General features: G+C 31.3%; 3 protein-coding genes across 9 annotated transcripts; 2 read left to right on the forward strand and 1 right to left on the reverse strand.

Moving 5' to 3' along the window:
- Positions 1–12,004: 12,004 nt before the first annotated feature.
- Positions 12,005–13,923, forward strand: LOC127795696 (protein yippee-like At4g27745). Of its 4 annotated transcripts, none has more exons than XM_052327660.1 (4): positions 12,011–12,290; positions 12,429–12,513; positions 12,625–12,747; positions 13,481–13,923. In XM_052327660.1, exons 3-4 carry the CDS (start codon positions 12,655–12,657, stop codon positions 13,706–13,708), a joined length of 321 nt encoding a protein of 106 aa, XP_052183620.1. In that variant the 5' UTR covers positions 12,011–12,290; positions 12,429–12,513; positions 12,625–12,654; the 3' UTR covers positions 13,709–13,923. The 4 variants fall into 4 exon arrangements, with proteins under 4 accessions (XP_052183774.1, XP_052183620.1, XP_052183539.1 ...); XM_052327579.1 differs by having other exon boundaries at positions 12,012–12,290; positions 12,432–12,513; XM_052327814.1 differs by lacking the exon at positions 12,429–12,513 and having other exon boundaries at positions 12,005–12,290.
- Positions 13,924–17,278: 3,355 nt separating this feature from the next.
- On the forward strand, positions 17,279–22,088 carry LOC127813961 (uncharacterized). 4 transcript variants are annotated; one of them, XM_052355138.1, is made up of 6 exons: positions 17,279–17,424; positions 17,679–18,001; positions 18,691–18,896; positions 19,546–19,659; positions 20,685–20,758; positions 21,626–22,088. In XM_052355138.1, exons 2-6 carry the CDS (start codon positions 17,722–17,724, stop codon positions 21,849–21,851), a joined length of 900 nt encoding a protein of 299 aa, XP_052211098.1. In that variant the 5' UTR covers positions 17,279–17,424; positions 17,679–17,721; the 3' UTR covers positions 21,852–22,088. The 4 variants fall into 4 exon arrangements, with proteins under 4 accessions (XP_052211098.1, XP_052211088.1, XP_052211109.1 ...); XM_052355128.1 differs by having other exon boundaries at positions 17,412–17,502; XM_052355122.1 differs by lacking the exon at positions 17,279–17,424 and adding an exon at positions 17,432–17,569.
- LOC127813950 (pentatricopeptide repeat-containing protein At2g20540-like) lies at positions 22,071–24,750 on the reverse strand. Its single transcript, XM_052355110.1, has one exon. The coding sequence runs from the start codon at positions 24,612–24,614 to the stop codon at positions 22,071–22,073; it is 2,544 nt and encodes an 847-aa protein (XP_052211070.1). The 5' UTR covers positions 24,615–24,750.
- Between the last annotated feature and the right edge of the window lie 382 nt (positions 24,751–25,132).

Raw genomic sequence — 25,132 nt, forward strand, 5'->3', positions numbered from 1 at the left:
TTTTTCAAATAATTTGCAGTTTTATTAAGCTCATTAGATTTAAATCATCAACATAAACTGTTACATTTGCAAATCCAATATTTGTTTTATTTATGAAAACACAAGAATAAACATTGTTATTTTTATAGCCCTATTTCAACAGGTATTCGCTAAGGCGATTATACCATATACGTTCGAATTGTTTCAATTCGTATAGTGACCTTTTGCAATTGAATTGAAATCATATTTTTAGGATAAGTATCATTTGCTTCCATTACTTTAAATCCTTTAAGGATTGTCATATATATGTCACTATCAAGTGAACCATATAGGTAAGTAGTTGTTACATCCATAAGACGTGTGTCGAGCCTTTGTGACACAACCAGATTTATTAAAAATCTAAATGTGATAATGTCTATTACGAAAAATATATTTCCTCATAATCTATCTCAAGTTTCTGTGAGAAGCCTTAAGCTATGAGCCGAGCTTTGTATCTTGTAATTTCATTGTTTTCATTTTTTATTTTTGACAAAAACCCACTTGTATCCTACAGGGATAACATTTTAAGATGTTCGAACTACAGGTCCAAACACTTTATGTTTTTCTAATGAAACCAATTATGCCAGTATGGTTTCTTTCTATTTTATCCAATCATTTATATTTTGATAGTCTTTAACAGACTACATGTTGTAGTTCACGATCCTCATTTTGCATGACATCAAGAACCACATTGAAGGTAAAAATATTGTCTATGGCAATATTGTTTCATTCCCATAATTTGTGAGAAAACAAATAATTCATTGAAATATCATTATTTTCAGACACTTATAGTTCTTCAAGAACTATAATATTTTCATTTGATTGAACAATATTTTCTATCATTTCTTCTAACATTTTTATTTGATTTATTTTCTTATACCTTTCTCTTTTGAGGTATAGAATCTTTTGCATCAATTGATCGACCATGCTTCTGGTGAACTTTAGATTCATCTGTTACAATAGATTGTTCTATAGGGACATCAATTTTTGTTGAAATATTTTTGCTGATATGTGTGACTTTGTCACTTTCTTGGTATCAACAAATGCATCAGTTAGTTGATTTGCAACTTTTTGGAGGTGAATAATTTTTTTAACCTCTTGCTCACATTGATTGCTGTAGGGATCAAAGTGAGATCAAGTTGTTTCATTCCAATAAATTTCATGTTATTTTTCAGGATGTAGTCAATGTCCTAAAGTTGGGAAAGTCATTTCATCAAAATGACAATATGCAAAACGTGCAATAAATAAGTCACCCATTAAAGGTTCGAGGTACCGAATAATATATGATAAATCAAACCCAACATAAATTTTAAGTATTCATTGGGGACCCATTTTGGCACGTTGTATGGGTGAAATTGGTACATTGTCAGCGCAACCCAAAACTCATAGATGATAAATATTAAGTTCTTGACCAAATGCTAACTACAAATGTGAGTATTGATGATAAGCAATTAGTCTTATATGAACCAATATCGCAACTGTTGGTTCTTAATGATGGCAAATATATCCTAAGAGGGGGGGTGAATTGGGATTATGGTAAATTTTCGATACTTTAAAACTTTGATGAATGGAAAAACATTATGTTTCGAAATAAACATTTATGTTAAGTAGGTTTCGAAACCTACTATATATGTTTCGAAATCTACTTCACTGTTTTGCTTGATTCGAAATCATTTATCTTGTATTTCAAAATAACGATCTTTGGAAAAGATTATTTATATAATTAAGAGTATACCAAATATGTTTGTATATCAAAGATATGTTTTCTATGTATATGTATAAGTTTATGCACAAGAAAACTATTTTAGACTTTGATAACAAAACATATGAAAACATATGCAATAGGCTATAATAATATGCGAAAGCTAAAGAACACTTGCACACAAGATTTATAGTGGTTCGGCACTCGCCTACTCCACTACCTTCAAGTTTACCCATTTGAAGAATTTGCAATCCCAATCACTTTTACTAGTGATCACCACAACAAGGGTTTTACCACGGTTCACCCCAAAACCTTACAATGTGAGTTTTTACGGGCTCAATTTAAACCTAGCACTAAGTGAGTTTTAGGCTCAACTCAAACCTTACACCAAATGAGTTTTATGGCTAAACTCGAACCTTTGACACAATGAGTTTTAGGATCAACTCAAACATTTACACCAAATGAGTTTTAGGCTAAACTCTCAAACCTTACAACATTAACAAGATAATCAAATTTATCTTTACAACCCAAAGAGCAATAAATGCCTTACCACATGGTTGTACAAACCTCTTAACTTGAGGTGAGGAGAGCTGGAGGATGATACTTCAGATTTCAGCTTACTTCTCATTTTCACACTTGCAATGCACAAGAATAGGATGTGTGTAGATCTTCTTGAAAGCTCAATCAAACATTTTAATCACCTCTTATGCTTGTGTGTGTGTCTCTAGTGTGTGTTAACTTGTTGTATCTTGTTCTTGCTCAATCAATCTCTATCAATCTCTTATTGTCTTCAAATATACTTGTTATTTATACCAAGATATAAAAATCTGGTCGTTTATAGCCGTTAGAGACAAGACAAAAAAGTAGGTTTTGAAACATACTTAATAGGTTTCGAAACATCACAATTTTACACATAGGTTTCGAAACATAGACAACATGTTTCGAAACGTACAACACTTTACAGCAAGACAAGCACTTTGAGACAGTAGATAGTAGGAGACAGATTCTAAAGAATCTTATGGGCATTAAGAATAAACAATGGTCTCCATTTTCACATTCAAATTTGAATCTCCTTATCATAGAGAATGCATTAAATAATTGATAGAGAATAAAACACAATTGCAAAACAAATGCATCTCGATTTTCAAATGATCTGCTGACAGAATGTCAGAGGTTTCAAAACATGGCATGATAGGTTTCGGAACATACATCTCTAGAAATGAGGTTTCGAAACATGATGCAAATAGGTTTCGAAACATACATTTCTGAAAATGAGGTTTCGAAACATAGACATATAGGTTTCGAAATATGGTTCAAAACCTGAATTGAAAACACATGCATAACAGAGATGTTTCGAAATAACATATACTGAAAACATTGAAAACCATTTCAAAGGGGTTTCGAAACATGCATGGAAACATGACAGATATTCAGAATGATTTGCTTGAAAGCACAATCCACAACATATATACAACACAACTTATTTACATTTCTTAAGTTTAAGTAAATGTTTACATTTTCTTTTATTTATATTTTACCTCCATTTACTTTAATACATAAATGTAAATAACGAAATACCCCATATTTGGATTCAATAAAAATATCTAGAAAATCAAAATCCAAATCAATAAGAAAGTATATTTTGGGTTTTAGTACAAACTTACGATTTTGCGATTTAGCCACCTCCAAAATATATACTTTATATTTAATGAAAAATTAATTAAAAATCGTTTTAACACTAATGAATGTTAGATATCAAATTACCAGGAGATAGTTTTATAAAAAAAAAACTCTTTCTTATACGTCTCCTTATAAGGTGCTAACCTTCCAGACTTAGTCAAAAACAGAGTTTTCATTTTCACAAAGAGATACTTGATATTGAAATTGATATATATTGAAAACTACATACTTGACTCATAACTTAGGGATTAAACCAATATATGTTTTTCATCATTAAAACTATTGTACAAAAAGTACAACAACAACAACATGTAATATGGCATGGCTCTAAACAAAAGTTGAGAATTTTGATTTCATAAGTAATGGTCTAACAATTAATTGAAGACGTTTAATAAATGACACTACTAAACCATTTTGTGTATGGACATGAGCAACTAAATATTCAACTTCAATCTCAATTGATGTACAATACTCGTCAAATGTTTGGGATCTAAATTCATCGGCATTATCAAGACGAATTGTCTTGATTGAGTAATCAGGAAATTGAGCTCATAATTTTATTATTTGAACAATTAGTCTAACAAATGTTGCATTTCTCTTCAAAGTCAAACAAACATGGGACCATTTGCAAGAAGTATCAATTAAAACCATAAAGTAATGAAATGGTCCACATGATAGGTGTATTGGCCCACATATATCTCTATGAATTATTTCCAAAAAAGTTGGAGATTCAACATTGACCTTCTTAGAAGAAAGTCTAATGACTAACTTGACTTGTGAACAAGCAACACGTGAAACATCATTAAGTAAAAGAATTTTTTAGTTATTTAGAGGATATCGATGTAAATTCTTAATTATTCAACGTATTATTATTGCTCTTGGATGTCTAAGTCGATCATGCCAAAGCATACAACTTTTTAAGTCAACAATCTTCGAGTTCGTGACATTATTTGACTTAATTTTTTTTACGAATGCATAATACATTCCAGATAAAAGTGCTGAGAATTTTTCTTATTTTAGCTTCTGGCAAAATATAAAGTAATTAATGTAAAGATATTAAATATTATTTTATTGCATTGTCCTAATATGATATCCATTGCGGTGGATATCTTTAAAATTAAGCAAATTTATTTGGATTTGCTAGAGTAAAATACATCATTTATATGTAATTTTTATATTATTTGCTAAAATAATATTATTTTTCAATTTTTATTTCAATTTGTTTGATTGAAGCATCTATTTGATCAATTTGGTTTGATTTTTGAAAAAAAAAATTCAATCTATTTAGTTTGAGTAATTTACTAAATCAATCAAGTCTCCACCTTTACTGAAAATGCACTTCATTTTTAATTAAAATAAAATAAAATGTAATCTTAATTATTGTTATATATTTATAATAGTTAAATTATAATATCAGGACAATCGATAATATAGTATTCCGATTACATTAAATAGTCTTCACTTATTATTTTTGGTTTGAAATTATTTTAAACTAGTGGATCACCCATGCGATGTATGGATATCGTAAAAAAAAAAAAAAGTTAAAGTGAAAGTTATATAATTTAGTAGTTAAAATAAATGAAAATCACAATAAAGAAGTCAAAAATAAATAAAATAATTGTGTTACAATCATGAAAATATAACAAAAAAATTACAAATTTTGAAAGATTTCTTTATATGCATTCAAGGGTAGATGAACAATTAAAAGCACATAACTCTATCCCGAAACCATGTAAAAAATAAATTTAAATTAACATGTAATATAATAAGCAATGGGTAAGAAATACAAAAATTACACAATAATAGGAAAAAAAATAAACGATAACCAACCTCTTTATTTTGAAATATGCATTCAAGGGTAGACGTTTTTTTTTTTGGGATTTTCACGTGTATTTATCTTATATGTGCATACCTGACTGCACTCTCACCCTGCAATTAAAACACAAAACAAAACACAATAAAAATTTTATATTTTATTTATTTATTTAGGCGAGAGGTTTATACTCGTCAGTGTACGAGTGCAGTTGTAGTTCAAATTTAAATTTATACTTTCTGGATAAGTCCAGGTCGTCCACTGAGAGATTTATTTATGGCAAAAGAAAAAAAAGAATGTCACACACACGCACACGCATTTAGATGGATTGATAACATGATTTTTTATGATTTTTTTTAGATAACAAATACTAGAAAATAAAGCAAGACAGAAGTTGAAATAAATACTAAACGTGAGAATATGAAATTGGAAAGTACTTGAGTTAAGACAATTTCATTGACAACCCGTTGATTTCCAAATATTAGCATAAAAGATTAGCAACATTAATTTAATTTCAGATATGAGGATTTGTTATTAAATGCAATTAAAGATAATGATAGCTCTAGTTTAAGCAATCCCCATACATGATATGCGGGATTCTAATTTAAGAAACTACCATAAATTCAATTACAATTAATACACAAAATAACTAAATTAATCATCCGGGTTTGGGTATGATAGCGTTTCCAGTTCTAGTAACTCTCATGCGTGACATGAAAGCTCTAAGTTAGGCTTACGCTCCAATCCAAACCTAGTGATTTTTCAATAATCAAAACACCCTCATATTGAAGTTTAAACCAATGTTACTCATTTAAAGCGTAGTTTTCTTTGGGAATCATTGGCGTTAGACACTGTCCTTGCCTTAACCCAAGATTAGATTTAGCTACTCATCTCTATTAAATTAATTGACAACAATTTAAATGACATAATTTAAATAACAGAATTTAAATGACAGGAATTAAAATAGAAGAAACTAACCGGCCATTTAGGCGGTAGATAATTAAAATACAAGAATTAAAATTGCAAGAATTTAAAGGCAAGAAACTAACCGTCCATTTAGGCGGTGAACAATTAAATGACAAGAATTAAAATTCCAGAAATTTAAAGGCACAAATTAACCGGCCATTTAGGCGGTGAATAATAAAGTAATAATAAATGACATAAGAATTTAAAAGAAGAAAGGAAGGAAGTAAGAAAGTAAGATCACATGAGAAAATACTAAAGAAAATGAGAGAGAACAAAAGCAATTCTCAAAGAGAGAATTCTAAGGAAATAACTAAACTTTGATTCAAGAATAATAATCACACTTACAAATGCAATCAAGTGATCTATTTATAGGCCACAAGATGCAATACAAACCACACAATTTCAATTATTCAACTAGACATAATTATATCTAATGGGCACTCACACACTTAAAGTTAAATGGATTTTAGCTATAATACACACCTAATATTAAATGGATTTTAGCTAAAATACATACCTAATAAAGCATTCATAAAGTTAAATGGATTTTAGCTATAATATCCACCTAATAGTTAAGTGGATTTTAGCTAAAAAACACACCTAATAAAGCTCTCACATAAAAAATAAAAATAGATTTCTATAAATTGATTTTTAATCTTCATTAGGATTAAAAATAATCCTTGGGCCTTCTCCAAATAATATCTTCCTTGGGTTGCTCAAATTGGGCCTTAATTCTTCATGGGCTTAAATTCTTCATGGACTTTAATTTTTCATGTGCTTGATTTCTTCATGGGCTTGATTTCTCCATGGGCTTAAATTCTTCATGGACTTGAATTCTTCATGGACTTTAAGTCTTCATGGGCTTTAATTCTTCATGCCTAAAAAAATAAAAATAATTTAATATTATTAATAAATTATATATTATATATATGTATTACACATGGCACATATATATATTATATTATATTATATATATTACATGAATGCATATAATGATGTATATGTATTATATATAATTTTATATATTATTATTATTATTATTAAATTTTACTTTAAAATTTCATTTCATTCATTTTTCAATTTAAACTTGCATATAACCATAAAATATATATTAATATCTAATTTAAACTATTTTTAAGATCAAAAGAAGGATATAATTATAACAAAATTTTTATAAAATTAACCACTAATCAATACCACACGAACCTTCAATGTCTAATTTTTCCTAGTTGCATTCACATCACTCACTTGACAGAATAGTGGTGTTATGTTACACTAGAAGACCAAATTGGGTAAAAAAATAAGGTTAAAATTTACTAAATAAAAATAAAGAAGATGAGAAAATTTGAAAAGAATAATCAAGAAAGGAGAAGAGAGGAAATGGAACGGTTGAATGCGAATGGAGTGGAAGAAAAGAGAGAGATATTTACTTTCTTTTATTAATTTATCTTCCTTCAAATTATCTTATTTCTCTCAATTTATCAAATCACATGTCATCATTAAGTTTCTCTTTTTTCTCACGCTTTGCCACACAATTTGAATCTTACTCACTTAACATAATTTTCAAAACATAAATTTAATTTGCATTTAATTTCTCCAAGTCCAACATATAGCACATTTTCAGAGTAGACTAATGGGAAAAAAATAAGAATTAAATAAATGACAATAATCAATTAAGTCGAAAAATAAAATTATGACATTTAAAATTATAAAAAATAAATTTAAATTAATTAACTTGTATGTAAAATAAAGATAATTTAAATAATCAATTAATTATATAAATAATAATAATCAAATTTTCAAAATTGATTATCCATACATAACTTTACATATTTCTCTTAACAATTAATTACCACATTTAAGACAAGTCAAATTTTTAAGAAAGTGAAAAAAAAAAGTAAAAAAATAAAATTATAACATTTAAGTTATATATAAAATTATAAGAAAATTAATTTAAATTAATTAAACTATATATAAAACAAAGAGATTTTAAATAATCAATTAATTATATAAATAATAATAATCAAATTTTCAAAATTAATTATCCATGACTTTACATATTTCTCTTAACAATCAATTACCACATTTAAGACAGGTCAAATTTTTAAGAAATTAACAAAAATAAAAGTTAAAAATAAAATTATAATATTTAAATTATAACATTTAAAAATATAAAAAATAAATTTAAATTAATTAAACTCTATATAAAATAAGAAAAATTTAAATAATCAATTAATTATATAAATGATAATAATCAAATTTTCAAAATTGATTATCCATACATAACTTTACATATTTCTTCTGACAATCAATTACCACATTTAAAACATATCAGATTTTTAAGAAAGCAACAAAAAAAAATAAAGTTAAAAAATAAAATTATAACATTTAAGTTATCTATAAAATTATAACATTTAAAATTATAAAAAATAAATTTAAATTAATTAAACTATATAAAATAAATATAATTTAAATAATTAATTAATTATATAAATAATAATAATCAAATTTTCAAAATTAATTATACATACACGACTTTACATATTTTTCCTGACAATCAATTACCACATTTAAGACATATCACATTTTTAAGAAAGCAACAAACAAAAATAAATTTAAAAAATAAAATTATAACATTTAAGTTATATATAAAATTATAATATTTAAAATTATAAGAAAATTAATTAAACTATATATAAAATAAAGATAATTTAAATAATCAATTAATTATATAAATGATAATAATTAAATTTTCAAAATTGATTATCCATGACTTTACATATTTCTCCTAACAATCAATTACCACATTTAAGACATGTCAAATTTTTAAGAAAATAACAAAAAAAAAAGTTAAAAAATAAAATTATATTATTTAAATTATATATAAAATTATAACATTTAAAAATATAAAAAATAAATTTAAATTAATTAAACTATATATAAAATAAGAATAATTTAAATAATCAATTAATTATATAAATGATAATAATTAAAATTTTAAAATTAATTATCCATACATGACTTTACATATTTCTTCTAATAATCAATTACCATATTTAAGACAGATCAAATTTTTAAGAAAGTAAAAAAAAAAAAAGTTAAAAAATATAATTATAACATTTAAGTTATATATAAAATTATAACATTTAAAATTATAAAAAAATAAATTTAAATTAATTAAACTATATAAAATAAAGATAATTTAAATAATTTATTAATTATATAAATGATAATAATCAAAATTTCAAAATTTATTATACATACATGACTTTACATATTTCTCCTAACAATCAATTACCACATTTAAGACACGTCACATTTTTAAGAAAGCAACAAACAAAAATAAAGTTAAAAAATAAAATTATAACATTTAAGTTATATATAAAATTATAACATTTAAAATTATAAAAAATAAATTTAAAATAATTAAACTATATATAAAATAAAGATAATTTAAATAATTAATTAATTATATAAATAATAATAATCAAAATTTTAAAATTGATTATCCATACATGACTTTATATATTCCTCATAACAATCAATTATCACATTTAAGACAAGTCACATTTTTAAAAAAACAACAAAAAAAATAAAGTTAAAAAATAAAATTATAACATTTAAGTTATATATAAAATTATAGCATTTAAAATTATAAAAAAAATAAATTTAAATTAATTAAACTATATATAAATAAAAAATAAAAAAATTACTTGACAGTCGGTATTCGACAGTATTACCTAATATCTCAAGATTTCTCCCGATTTAAAAAAGTCTATTTTTTCTGTAATTTATTTCAATTAAAATTTTATGCTAATATTTAAGAATTAATAATATGGATAAATTAATAATATTTATCTTAGCTCTTCGTATACCAGCATACTTACACATTATCCAAACACTATTCAATCATGAAAAAAATCATTTACATATTCGAAGAACTACATGTTTTTCACAAATATATATAGATTTAATTAATGACCTATAAAAATTTCATTTCAGGTAAGAAAAAAATAAAAAAAATAAATAAAATATCAAAATAGTAATTGAAAATGGGTGGAAAAAAATTTGACGGCTGTTTTGTTATAATATATATATATAAATTATAAAAAAATAAATTTAAATTAATTAAACTATATATAAATAAAAAATAAATAAATAATTTACTTGACAGTCGGTATTCCACAGTATTACCTAATATCTCAAGATTTCTCCCGATTTGAAAAAGTCTCATTTTTCTATAATTTATTTCAATTAAAATTTTATGCTAATATTTAAGAATTAATAATATGGATAAATTAATAATATTTATCTTGACTCTTCATATACTAACATGTTTACACATTCTCCAAACACTATTCAATCATGAAAAAAATCATTTACATGTTCCAAGAACTACATATTTTTCACAAATATAGACTTAATTAATGACTTATAAAAATTCCATTTAGGGTAAGTAAAAAAAAAATAAAAAACGTAATAAAATATCAAAATAGTAACTGGAAACAACGGGAAAAAATTTGACGACTGTTTTGTTATAATATATATATATAGATATAGATTGCTTTCATTCAAAAAATCCGTTAATATTTTGAAAACTTAATTCGATTTTATACCTATAAGTGTATTGCTACAGAAAAAGAAAAAAGATTTAATATGAATGTGGAAATCCTAATTACTTCAACTAAAGTTTACTTTAATTGATTTGAAGTCAAGAAATCAGTAAATATTTCAAAATCCGACATTTTTTCAATTATTAAAAATATATATAATTACAGGTTGAACTTTTTCATATAATTAAAAAAAGTTTAGAGTAATAATAAAATTATTTAAAAAATTAATTATTATTCACAAATTATAAATTTATTTTTCATTAATTATTGTCGATGTTCAAAATTAGCCGACCGTGATTCGTAGGTCCGTAATGAGAAAATAAACCCAAATGCAAGGAGGAATAACGGAATAGAATGTATGCAAGAGGTGTTTATGTGGTTCGGTTAAAACGATTGCTATTCCACGACTATTTTCTGGGCATTCCGGCAGAGTAACAATATGTTATTATTGTCAGTCCCCCCATATAATGGTGTTTTTGACCCTTATTTATAGTAAGAGATGTTTACAATTACATAATTTTCAAGAGTGAAAAAATGACATCATATGGATAGAATGTCTTTATCAATTCCATAAAATCGGGAGTGGGCTCCATGTTACCAAGGATCTGGTTTGCCTCACATAAAGTAAATGGGTCCCTTCCTTCGGTTATTCCGCATTTTTGTTGTTATGTGAGTTGAATAGTTTGATCGGCGAGTTAAACGGTTAGGCTAGCGAGTTAGTAGTATCGTTAAGAGCTCGTTAAGTATATCGCAGAGAGGTCGTTTGGTTCTGGGATTTGAGATTAGGTTTCAACGACGTGTGATATTGTTTTGATGAGCTTAGGCTTATTGAGTTTTAGGCGATTGAGTCGGATTGCTGGGTCAAGCTTAGACCATAAGAAGTAGCGTTGGAAGTACCCGTAACAATTATAAAATTTAGTCACAAGGTTAAAAGAGTTAAAAGTTTAATTTTGAATATTAAGTATGTATAAATTGTGATCGTATCTGAATTTATTAAAAGTGTATGAGAGGAGAAGGTCACCCGTTCACAAGAATTAGTTGCGAGAGTACAACACCTTGAATTAAAAAAAAAATTATCATATAATATGCTTTATATTATATATTTGGTATTATGCATATTATTCACCAGAGGATCAAACCTATTTCAGCGCCTTGTCATGGCGCTATTTTGGCAGCTGTGAGCGCAAACGCACAGTAATTGGAAGCCACTGTAGTGACAATAATTGGAAGCCACTGTATTCTCAAATTCAACCATCTCGGCTTCACCAAATTCCCAATATTTATAGGCGGCCAATGACTCCAAGCGGAGAATGCCACGGGCTACGTTTGTTTCTTATTTCAAAGGCGCATTTCTTTCTTTTTTCCACTTTCCCTGTTCACAAGCGATCTGATTTCTGCACTGCTCGGATCCTCATCGCCAGCCGCCATTATTTTACTCAACAAATTCCCAAATGGGCCTTTCTCTTCGCTCCATCTCACTGTAGCTTTGCTCGTAAAGGTTTGTTTTCAATTTCTTTATTGAATCCTTGCTTGCTTGCTTGTCTGTCAGTAGCTTTGTTGCGATGTTCTTCTTGTTTACTCATACGATCATCCTGTCTTTGTCAAGCCTAATTTGTTTTCCCTTTTTAAACCCTAGTAGCTTAATCGGAGTCTTTTACTCAATCATTTATTCCAATTCGATCTAACCGTGCACGCCAACAATCTCTGTTTCTTTATTGAAGGTGAATCGTTCACTGCTCTTTCTTTGCCCTTTTTTGCTCAAGTCGCGCTTTGCTTTGATTTCGCCAAGTTTTCTGTGTATTGATTTCATTCTTTGTTTGGTCTGGAAGCAGTGAAGTTTTTGGATCCGAGTTTTATGTTTAATGGCAGAAATCGTCGGCCCTCGCTTGTACAGCTGCTATAAATGTCGAAATCACGTTTCGCTTCACGATGACATAATTTCCAAGGCTTTTCAGGTGGAATTCTCTAATCCCTCGGTTATGAACATCGGTATAGATATTGACAGTGCCTGGTTTACCATTTCATTTCTAATTTTTGAAATATAATCTTGTCCACGTGATCCTTTGATTTGAAAGAGTCAACTCAAGGGAAAGACAACTGGAGACTCGAGTTGTAGTTGAAGAATGAGAAAGGTTCTTCTCCAAGTGACACTGCTATTTATATGCGACCAAGTTTTGAACTGAGTGTTTTATAACTTCATACGGAAAGAAGTAATTTTGATTTTCTTGTGTCAGAGTGATTCGGATTGGATTGGATTGAATCGAACCTAAATAAACTATCTTATGACTGTTTTATTGTTAGAAGCTTTAGTTTGTTTTCTTGGGATACCGCTCTTGCGCGATCTCTGGTGTTCGTACCCTTGATTATATCATGGGAGGTAAATCGCAAGTTGGGCTTTTGGCTCTTGCCTAAGACGAGAATTGAACTCACAACCCATCGGTTTGACACTGGTATATTACTCATCCGACCACTTGAACTATGGCCTGGGGCAGCTTTAGTTTGTTTTCTTATTTGCTATCATGTTGAGAGCAGACAAAAGTTACTGGCTGGTAGATTTCTGGTAATTTTTCAGCATCTTATTCTTAGGAAAAAGGGTAAGGTCATAAATAGAAATGACTGGTAAGTTAGAATTCATGTAGTTGACGCCACATAGTAGATAAAAACTTGATATGTTGTTGTTGTTGTTAGGGAAGAAATGGCCGAGCCTTTCTGTTCTCTCATGCCATGAACATTGTGGTGGGGCCTAGAGAAGATCGGCAGCTCATGACGGGCCTTCACACAGTTGCTGATATCTATTGTGCAGATTGCCGTGAGGTGTTGGGCTGGAAGTATGAAAGAGCCTATGAGGCGACACAGAAGTACAAGGAAGGGAAGTTCATACTTGAAAAGTCAAAAATTGTCAAGGAGAATTGGTAATCTTCTCTAAAGGTCCTTATAAGTTATTTCATTCATCCCATTGTGAATTCAAGTGTTGCAATCTTCCTAATGTTCGTTCTGTACAGAAACCACTCACTTCATTGAAAATTTGTCACTGTCCCCAATCTCTTTACTATCAGCCCGTAGCTTGTCTGTAAGGCCATGAACCTAAATTGTCTTGTTAATAAAATTGTCCTACCATTTATGCTGCCTAATTCTTTTGCCATGATTGTGTTAAGTGTTCTCTTTGGAGGGTGTGTTATGATGCTTTCTTTCATACTCTCCCAGTCTGAAGTAGGTGATTTTACATATGATCACTAGAAGTTGTCAAGTGTAGCTAAATAACCATGTCAAAGTGCTTTTACTTAGTCTCACTCAACTAAAACTGTAGGTATCTTGAGGGGACATCACCATCACCATCTTAATGTAAGAGCGTGGCTCCTTATTGTGACATAGCATGTAATATGTTGCATTAAAGCAGGAACTGGTGACTTGGTGATAAAAGATTAAAATATTTTCTAGAGTTTAGTGGTTGTTTTAAGATTAAAAGTCTTGCATTGCAGGAAGAAGTAACATAAGCAATCATTTGGGGAGAACTGAATTGATTGCCGAATGTGAGGGATGTTTTCCAATTTATGATCATACTTTTCCCTCTATAACTTGGCTGAGCCTTGGTAGCAACATGAATGTTGCTCTTTTGCAACTAGATGGTTTTGGGTTGAATTGTTGGAATAACCTCTCTACAAAAATAAAGAGTAAGGTTTTGTATAAAACCAACACTCCTCTGACCCTCACAAAGTGGGCAGCCTTGTGCACTAGAGATGTAAGTTGAAGGGGAAAGGAGGTGGTGTAAATGTTAGGTTTTGCCTCAAGTTCGTGAAAAAATTTGCAGTCTCCTGTCCCACCCTACCATAATTGGCTTCACAAATTTGCAAAGCAGGAGGCAATGCTTCACAAATCTGCGTGCTAGGATTCTTGTTGAGAGGTCAATGGTAGAGGTTGCTTCAGCTATAGAAAGACACCACACTAGCCTTATTTTCATTAGATAGATCAAATACTACATAAATCTTATCCCGCCAATCAATTTTATCTATGATAATATCTTTGCAAGTTCATTATGATTAGTGTCTAATTGTTCCTGCCACAGTGCTATAAAAATGAGTTGAAAGTGAACCTAACCGCAGGTAAGGGTCAAGTGCATGCATGTTGTATAATTTTGTATTGTTAAACTCTTTAAAACCTTTGGCATGCTTACGCTCAAGCCTAATTATTATTACTATTCTCATTTTATCAATTCCCTTATATTGAATTTCTCCATACAAAGCAGTATTGTTTTCTGTAAATTCTGTGGCTTTGATTACTTTTGGAGATGGTTTGCACATTTTAATGGACTGTTACATGAACCACACAAACGTGAAATCTCTAATTTTTGGGGCCTCTTACCTTTTTCACTGCTCGGGAGGCCTGGCTCGACCGGAAGGGCCGAGTCTACGTGATTGGCCCGGCCCAACGTACAGTGTACGTTGATTGATTTAACAACTTCAAAGTTATTATTATAAAAAAAAAAACCAACTGAAGGTTGTTTAATTGGCCATGAAAGATAAAAGAGTTTCCGTGACTATAGAACAGAGTACTTGTATCATGCAAGTTTTGTTTATTAAACTAAACTTTAAACTTATTTTTAAACCCGAAGATTGCGATTGATAGGGGTAGAAAATGGAGATAAAATTTATTTTTCATCCAAATTTTAAGAAATTTTATCAAACAAATTTGTTTTTTCATGAAATTTGAATTCTATCTTAATTTTTTTTTCTATTAAATAATTTCTTGAAATCAAGAATTAAAATTCGTGAGAGTTGGTGAGAATTGAAATTTTTTGAAATTAAAATTTTGTCCCAAGTTATCATTCTCAATCAAACGCAACCGAAGTGTTTTTAATTATGTATTAGTTATTTGCATTTGGAAGTATGGCTTTAAAATGGTTTAAATTTAGGTACATTAGATTTGACCCTCTTCCAAGTTCATAATGACTTGTATTTGGCAAAAATAATTGCTAAGAAACTTACCAAAACAGAAAAAAAAAATTATTAAGAAATTTTTATAATTTCATTAAACTTTAGAATACCTTATCTAATGTAAATTTAAGTTAGGTATCATTTGTTAAAATGGTTAAAATAAGGTTAAAGTATTTTTTGGATCAATATATGAAATAATTAAAATAAAATTAAAAAATATTTTAAAATTTTTATTAGACTGTTGTTGAATATTTTTGGAATACACTGAAAATAATATTTTTTTTTCTATATATGGTTGTTAAAATATATATGATAAGCATTGAGATAAGAATTTTTTACTAAAATATTCCTCTCATTATCAAAAGCGTGTGTTTTACTAGATAAGTAAGCATATAGATCTTTTATTCTTATCTATAAAATTTTAAATAAATTTATTTAGAAATGGGAGAGATTTGATTAGGTGATTTTTGATATATAAGAATTCACGTGATTATTTTTAATAAATATAATAAAAAATATTTTTCATATCTTATTTTTTTTATTTTTTATTTTAGTTAACAAATTTTACTTTAAAAAGATGATTATGTATTAACTTTTGAAGAGTAAAACTATTTTTTAAAAATACATTATTTATATTTTAAAATGAAAATGACTTAAACAGTTTATTTTATTGTTTAAATTTCAATTCAGTTAGTCTATTCTGCTGGTGCATTCCATGGCTACTTCCATCAACAATACTTTAATTCACAGCTAGCATTTGCGTTTGAGTTGCTTCCATTCAACTCGTCCACGTCCAACATCTCCCAAGAATAACGTGCCAATGTCTGAAGCCAATTTAGTGGATCTATTTGTTTGTATAAAACAATAAATTAATCCAACAAAAACAGTCGCTCTACTTTCATTTTTCTAAATCTGTACAAGCAGATAAATCAATTCCATTCCATGTTTTTTTTTTGAAATGTCTCTTGGCTTAATATTTTATGTAAACATCATTTAAGAGCTCAAGATTAAGATTCAATAATAATTATTTTGGTCAAATAATATATATATATATTTTATTCATTTGGGGTGTTCCAGTTTTACCTAACTAATCTTCAAAAGTAAGTGATATTTTTTAATGCATTATTTGAATAAATTTGAATATAGACACAGTCTATACACACTTAGAGTTAAACATTTAGTATAGTTCACGTAAAATTTACATTCTACATTTATTGTTGTCTTTTAATTAAATATTATATTATAATCATAATTCTATTTTTTAAGTTTTTTGTGCTAATTTAAATCTCATCAATATTTTACGTAAGATATATAAAGTATTTCATCATTGCACCACATCAACAACAGCAGTGAGGACTCAAATAATATTTTTCAAGCCAATTGAGCTCCCATTAATTCTTCTGTGATAAATACCTAAATAATTGTATAATAGGAAAAAGGTTTGCAATTACCCTTTTAATAAAAGTTGAGGCTTGACATAATTGCCATTCCTCTCTTTACATGTAGCGTCGACAACAACAATAAGATATCCAAACTTTAACCCAATACATGGTGGGTCGGATTTATTTAAATTGAATGGAAACGTGGGTGGTGGTGGTGCCAGCTTAGGATTATTAATTTATAAAAAAATATTATTTATTATTTATGGTGTAATCGTTGAACGAAGAAGAAGGTGGTCTGCGTCCTTTGTGGAGTTTGCAGGTTGGCCTTTCAAACCTTTTTACCTTTCCCATGGGCCATGGCGCAAGCTTTTCTCTTTCCCTGGCGTAGTAGAATTGGGTTGATTACCCATTTTTTTGTATCTTTTTTACACCTTTTTATTTTGCCTGCCTTCAAATTTATCCGCGTAATTCTTGTTCAAGCTTGCAATCTTGCCCTTTCTGTCTGAAGATTTTGGATTCGATTTATTATATTAGGGTTCACTATTCCTTACTTCCCCTTTCTTATTTGTTTAGCTCAATCTTGGATTCCCCCGGATCGTCTCCCAGTCACTGAGATATGCATTTGAAGAAGGCGTTTTGGAGCGACGGCCTCAGCTCGGAGTCGCAGATTCTGTCCCCGTCGCCTGTCGGAGACCTCGTGAACTCACTCGACAGCCAGCGAGTGTACAGAGAAGTCACCCTTGCTCTCCGCACCGGCCTCAAGGACGCTCGCGCCGAGTTCTCCTTCCTCCGAGTCCGCGGCCTCCGCAGCATCCTCAAATTCCTCCGATCCGTCGCCGAGTCCGACTCTACTATCACACTCTTCTGCCACACCCAATCCTTCTCCGATCTCCGAGGTCCGTGTCTGTTCTGTTCCTTGTGTCTTATGTGGCTTCGTTTCTATTGCTATCCATGTGTTGAGTTCTTTTCAATCATGGAAGACCTGTGACGGAAAATGACTCATTTTCAGTGCTAAGAAAGTAATTGCTTAGGCTGTCAGTTTTAGTTTTGCTTTAATCATAGAGGAAAGTAAGGCCTAGGTGATTAGATATTGGCGTCATGTGTTTGTAACTGGGATTTGTGGGGAAGAACAAGTAATGGGAAAAGATGGCCTGATTGATTCATTGTTATTCTTGGTTGGGTTAGAAATTAAAAGATATTAATGCAATGTCATTCTTTTTTTTTTTTTTTTTTTATGAGTATTTAAAATATGAGTATTCTCTCACTTACATCCATTACCAATCCTAGTTTTGAACATTGCCTAACTTCCTATTATTGCCTATATTTTTTTCTCAGCAATAGTTTGATTTGATGTTGTACATGAGACTTTCCGGAGAAACATTAAACATGATATTTGATTCTTTTCACAGCCACGTATGTGTCAAAGCTTCAAAATTGGTCATTTTTTACTTTCATTTTTATTTTGATAAATAATAATGGTCATTCATGAAGCTAACTGGTTTTGATTACTGATTTACTTTTGGAAGTACCTGTCTTATTTGAAATAGAGATGTGGCTAATGTCATTGTGTTATAATATCTACCAGTTGTTCCAGTTCTTTTTCAACATTCACTGAAAGAGCTGGAGGAGCAGAGGGTAGCAAATTTGAATCACATTTTTGGTACTCAACCCATGAAGATAATAACTCCTTCAAGTGATTCTGAAGTTGCACTTGCACTTCGAGTTTTGGAGGGATGCTGTTTGCTCCACAGAGAGAGCACAGTGCTGGCTCATCAACACAAGGCAATACAGGTATACATATACCTTGCCTTACCCCTGTTGTGCCTTTTTTTTGGGTTGATTTAGAACATATGATCTATTGGGAATTTATTAAATAATGTAAATAAGTTGGCTAAGTATCTAATCTCATTTTGAACTCGAACACTCCAAGAACTTCATTGTGAAAAACAGCTTCCAATTCTTGTCTTGGATAGTGTGTTGAATTCCCATCCAATAATTCAAACTAGAAACCAAAAGACCAGTCATGTGAAGTGATTCCTGTACCTAATTTAGCTAATCAAGAATTTTTAATAGAAATCAGATACTAGCAAGAGCTAGAACTTACATATCATATTTCCCAATTGGGCCTGTGTGTGTGTTTGAGAGAGGGGGGGGGGGGGGGGGGGGGTTACATGCAACCCTTATGTACAATCTTTTTGGGAGTAGCATCAATTTATCATTTATATAAAATTGAACATATGGTTTTTTACATGAATTTATGATCCATTCAACTGAATGTGCTATTTTGACGGAATCAAATTATTATTGTTCAGTTGGCTGCCTTTTGAAGATCTCTGCAATTACCTTGGCATTTAGTCTTCACTTTTTTAGTCATGTCCTTCTCTTTTGAAGCTTTGCTGCTGGATTTACCATTTCTTTATCTTTAGAGTGTCAGATTTAGTCCCATATGTTGCAGGTTTTGATGAATATATTATCAACTCGGGGAGTACTCGAGCAGGGTGCATGCTTGGATGCTTTAATTTCAATAATGTTGGATTCTTCAGCTAACCAAATGGTACACAATTCTTTCTTCCTTTATTTGTTATGGATGCCTTGGATTTTTTGGATATGCTTATTAAACTTATTGACCAAAGATGCTGTATCATCTTTTATTTCTTCCTGGTTATCATTGGTCACATGCTTGTGCTCTACCTTTGACATTGATTTATAGGCATTTTCAAACTGCATATGAAGTTTGGCGTCCCTTAATGAAAAGTTATATATGCTCTTGAGAATTATGTCTGGATAAAGGCTCTGAGTTTGGGTTGTGTCCCTCCTTGATGAAACCGTACAAGAAAAAACACCCTCAATGTCTGCAATTGTGAAAGTATAGAATTACTGGTTATTCTGTCTTCTCCATCTTATCCATATACATAAGTAAGCACTCTCTTGAAGTCCATCTTCTTACTTTGCATAGAATTTTTGTGCTTAATAGTCTGTCTGGGATTTTGGGAAAGCATACAAGTAATACGATGCATCAACTAAAAGGTTGCAGGACTTTTTTTTGTCTTGTCTGTGATTTACATAGAAGAAATACCATACAAGTATAAAGATACAAAATATTTGCAATAGAAAACTGAACAGAGGGACCTATTACTTCCTCTGCATTTCAACCTTCGCAGTTTGAAGATTCTTGTCTAGATGATAGAGGTTTCTTTTGTTTCCATGATATGGAAAATTGATGGACTGCAGGAGTGGACCGCCACTTGGGTAAACGAGGGTAACAGAAGACATTGAAATTGCCTTCATGAGGAGCTTGTATTCATCCCATATTGGGTGTTTCTAGAGTGATTTTGCAGGATATATCAGTGGGTGGTAACTCTACATAATAGACTAGTCTTTTGGGTTAGCATCACCCTCTTACACTATTCTGTGACAGCAGAGGATGTATCTATGCTGTCAGTAATCTGTTAAGTGGTAACTCTACCTAACAGAAGACTTCTTGTTGCATCTTTTTGTCCTAAAGCATACCTTTATAGTTATGTGATGAAGAAAACTTATTAAGTTTGTTTTTGATGCATATTTGGCAATAATTTGTAGGCCTTTGAGGCATGCAATGGCATTGAGGAAGTTGCAGTACTCATAAGAGACAAACAAGTAGATGAAAATTTGAGGTATTTTTCTGTCCGTATATTTTTCCTTCCCCTGTTTTAGTGATTGCTTCCTCTAATGTTAGACACACTATGCTTGTCTTTTTTTTATTTTGAGTCAAAATAATTACTTCTATGTATTCTATCATTTAAGCCTGCCCGTGAACTGTTTTGCACAAAAACAATAATTTGTTAGCATTTGTTTTATCCTTGGCATCTGGCAATGCAAACTGATGCTTAGGGAACAGCACTGCTTAGTGCCCACTTATGTGACACTGAGAATGTGCCATGATAGTTTTAGTAATTTGTATATTCTTAACTCCATGGAAATGGCCATTACGGACACCTTTGTTTAAAATATACATTCAGAAGTTTTAGCAATCATCGAAGTCATGTTTTTCATGTTGTATAAGTTGATTTCACAATATTAACTATATAATGGAACGCAACCATTTTACTTATATCCATTCACCACCTTACTTATATCCATTCACCACCATCTCATGAATTTTTTCCATATGAAAATACTGCTGAAACTTATATCATCATCCCTTTCTAGAGGGTTGCTTGAGGAAGGGCATGTAGTGTAAAATTCTGCCTTCTGCTCTTTTGCATGAATTTGTATTGTTGATATGACTTTTAGAAGTCAATTGACATTATGAATATATGTTATTGACCCTAACCTGGTTAAAATAAAGTGCGGTTGATGATGAAGCTTTACAAATCATCTAGATCTCTTTCTAGTGTACTCCAAAGGTAAACAGGGAAGAGTGCCATTTAGTGTTAATCTACTCAAGTTGGTACTCCACCTGCCTTTTGATCTAGGGATGATAAAGCGCTCTATCTTTCTTTAATTCAACTTACTGAAAACTGATATTTTTGCTGGTTCAGGCTAAAATGTGGAGAGTTTTTGTTGCTACTCATCGGGCATTTAAATGGGAGGGAAAGAGCTCCAATGGCAACAATACATGAAGATATAAGGCGACTTTTGGGAGAGAAATCTGCCTCTTTGATTTGGGCAGCTAGTCAATTTGGGTCAACACTTGATCCAGAGCAGAGACTGATAGCTTTACACATCCAAGCTCGGAGAGTACTCGAGTCACTTGATCTTTACTGAATCTAATCATCAGAATGTTCCATTCACATTCAGCACCACTATGTAACCTTCACATGAAATTTCAGTAGCCGTTCCTGCTGCAAGTGCCTCATTGGATCCGATTGGTTTTTTGTTGCAAGCCGGAGCTACAAGGAAATAGTGGTTTGGAACTCTGTACTGGGGATATTGTATTATCATGTGAATCTGTACAAATACATGAGAAATATTATGTCAAGCTTGTTAGCTACGTGTCCATTCTACTGGTGTTCTCATGTGAATTATCAAATGATCTAGAGTGGTATAAATGTCCTCAGTTCTGGAGTGAGATGTGTCACAAGCAACAAAAACATGAATTCCATTTCTATCTTCAATCCAACTGCATCCTGGATTCTTCTGCATTTGTCTATCCTTGATCAACTGTCTTGTTTTAGCCACGTCCACCCATCTCCCTGCGAAGGCATATAAGTTTGCCAGCATAACATAATTCCCTGTATTTTCAGGTTCCAGTTTTATGAGCCTCTCGGCTGCAATTCTTCCTAAATCAACATTACCTCTGCACACACAGCCCCCAAGCAAGGCACCCCAAATCACAGGGTCTGGCTCCATTGGCATTTCTATGACAACTTTGTACGCTTCATCCAGCTTGCCCGCGCGGCTAAGAAGGTCAACCAAGCAGGTAAAATGTTTCAATGTGGGTATTACATGATAATAGGCCATCAAGTTGAAGAATTGCCATCCAGCCTCTACTGCTCCTGCATGAACACAAGAAGAAAGAACTGACAAGAAAGTCACTGCATCGGGTCTGGAACTGGATGTCAGCATTCTGTGGAAGAAAGTAATTCCCTCCTCTCCATGTCCACACAAAGCATATGCAGTTAGCATGGCATTATTGGTAATCAAATTAGGGTGTAAGATCCTATTATAGGCCAACAATGCATGCTCAATATTCCCACATTTTGCATACATATCCACAAGGGCTGCTCCAATGTGGACATCTGAATCATACCCACTTCTGATTGCATGTGCATGCACTTGCTTCCCTCTTTCAATTGTTGCCAACCTTGAGCATGCAGGCAGAACGATCCCAACTGTATAAATATCAGGTCTGAGATTTGAACTTTGCATCTCGGTGAACAGCTGCAATGCTGATTTATAGTGGCCATTTTCAACATGGCCTGCAATAATTCCATTCCATGTGTACGCATTTGGCTCAAAGCCATCTTCTTTCATTTTTTGGAGAATATTTGGAATTGTATCAATCTGATTGCAATGAGCATAACCCGAGATCAGTTCGTTCCACGTGGCTACATCCCTTTCATTGACTTCCTCAAAAGCCCTCTGAGCAGCGTTTAGGTCTTCAAATTTGCAGTACATCTGTAGCAATGCTCTCCCAACAAAAGGATTAGAGTGCAGGCCTCTAATAATGGCATTTGAATGTACCTCCTTTCCTGCTCTTAGAGAACCCATTTCAGTACAAGCAGGTAAGACACTCCCTAACGTAAAAGAATCAGGTTGAATACCCTCCTCCATAAGCAATTCTTTATACATACTCAGAGCTTCCTTAAACATGAAATTATCCACATACCCTGAAATCATTGAATTCCATGAAATTTTATCTCTCCTAATCCCTTCCAATTCCATTTGATCAAACAACTTCTTTGCCTTGGAGATCTCCCCATTTTCACAGTACCCAACAATCATTGTATTAAACGACACAACATTTTTTGTGGAAAATTCTGAAAAGATCTTGACAGCAGTCCCAATATCAGCACACCTCCTATACACATCAACCAATCCATTGACAACAATAGGGTTACTCATAAATCCATGTCTTGTAATATAGCCATGGATTTCCTTCCCAAGACTCAGCAATTCCAATCTAGCACAAGCAGGAAGAACACTTGCCAGTGTTTGTGCATTGGCCTCAAACCCTGCAGCTTGCATTCTGTACAGCATCGCAATTGCTTCCTCATCATACCCATTCTGTGAAAACCCACCAATTAAAGCACTCCAAGAAACAAGATTTGGTGCTGATCCATCTGACATCTTCTCCAAAACCTCCAATGACTCATAGACCATGCCATTGGCGGCACAAGCAGTAACCATGGAATTCCATGAAACATGATCTCTACTGGGCATTAAGTTGAACACTCTCTTGGCCTCAGGGAGGCTTCCACACTTTCCATACATATCTATCAAAGCATTCCCAACATATATATTGGAAACACAGCCATTCTTCAACACAGCCCCATGTAACTGCCTCCCCAATTCTATCCAACCAAGACCATTGCAAATTTTCAAAGCCACAGGAAATACAAAGAATTCCAACCCAACATCCTCAGACAACAACTCTTTATACAGAAGAAGAGCTTCCTCGAACAAGCCATGACTGACATACAAGCCGAGAATGGCTGTCCATGAATACAAGTTTCTTAGCGGCATTTTGTCGAACACGAGAGCTGCATCTTCAAAGCAGGCACATCTTCCATACATCTGGAGCAATTTGGTCTGCACAAACTCATGATCGCGAAAGCCCATTTTAAGTGCGTGAGCGTGGACTTGTTTTCCGTGAGTTGGGCCGTCGCAGGGCTCGAGGACTGAAGCATAGGTGCTTGCACTCACAAGGCCATCGAGAATGGAGAGTTGGCCTTGGTAATTTCTGGCCAGGGAACGAGACATTCCTTGCCGTTGTGCTGGTTTTAACCCTTTGAAAAAGAGGTTGACGGGCTTCGAATCGACGGCCTGTGGTGGCGTTGCCGTCGCCGGCGGAGGGAACGAGGCCATTTAGAAATAGACTGCTGGACTCCGAAAAGTCCCAGTCCAGAAATTTTTTAACAGATCTTTGAACGACGTCGTTTACTTTTCCAAACCAACAGTTTCTATATAATGTTATATGGAATAGAAGATCTTTAATTACAACTTTATTCAATAATTTGAAACAAATAATTTATATTTTAAGATATTGTCAAATCAGTACTTGTAGTATAATTTCTAAATTAAATTTTACAAAGCCAATGTGAGAAAATTCTCTGTATATAATTAATATTAGTTTCTGAACTGAACATAATATATATTATCATTAATGTCAATTACATGAAAAAACTTATTTAGACGATAATTTTAACATTGTACCTTACATTTGAATAACAAGTACATTGATAATGAGTAATCTTCAAGCAAGATATCCAAAAATAAAATAAAATAAAATAAAATAACAAACTTGGATGTTTAAATAATATTTAAAAAAAAAAAGAAACATCCTTTAAAATTGTTTCATTGACGCAGTAAGTCATTTATATATA

Source organism: Diospyros lotus, chromosome 1, assembly GCF_014633365.1.
Source record: "Diospyros lotus cultivar Yz01 chromosome 1, ASM1463336v1, whole genome shotgun sequence".
Lineage (NCBI taxonomy): Eukaryota > Viridiplantae > Streptophyta > Magnoliopsida > Ericales > Ebenaceae > Diospyros > Diospyros lotus.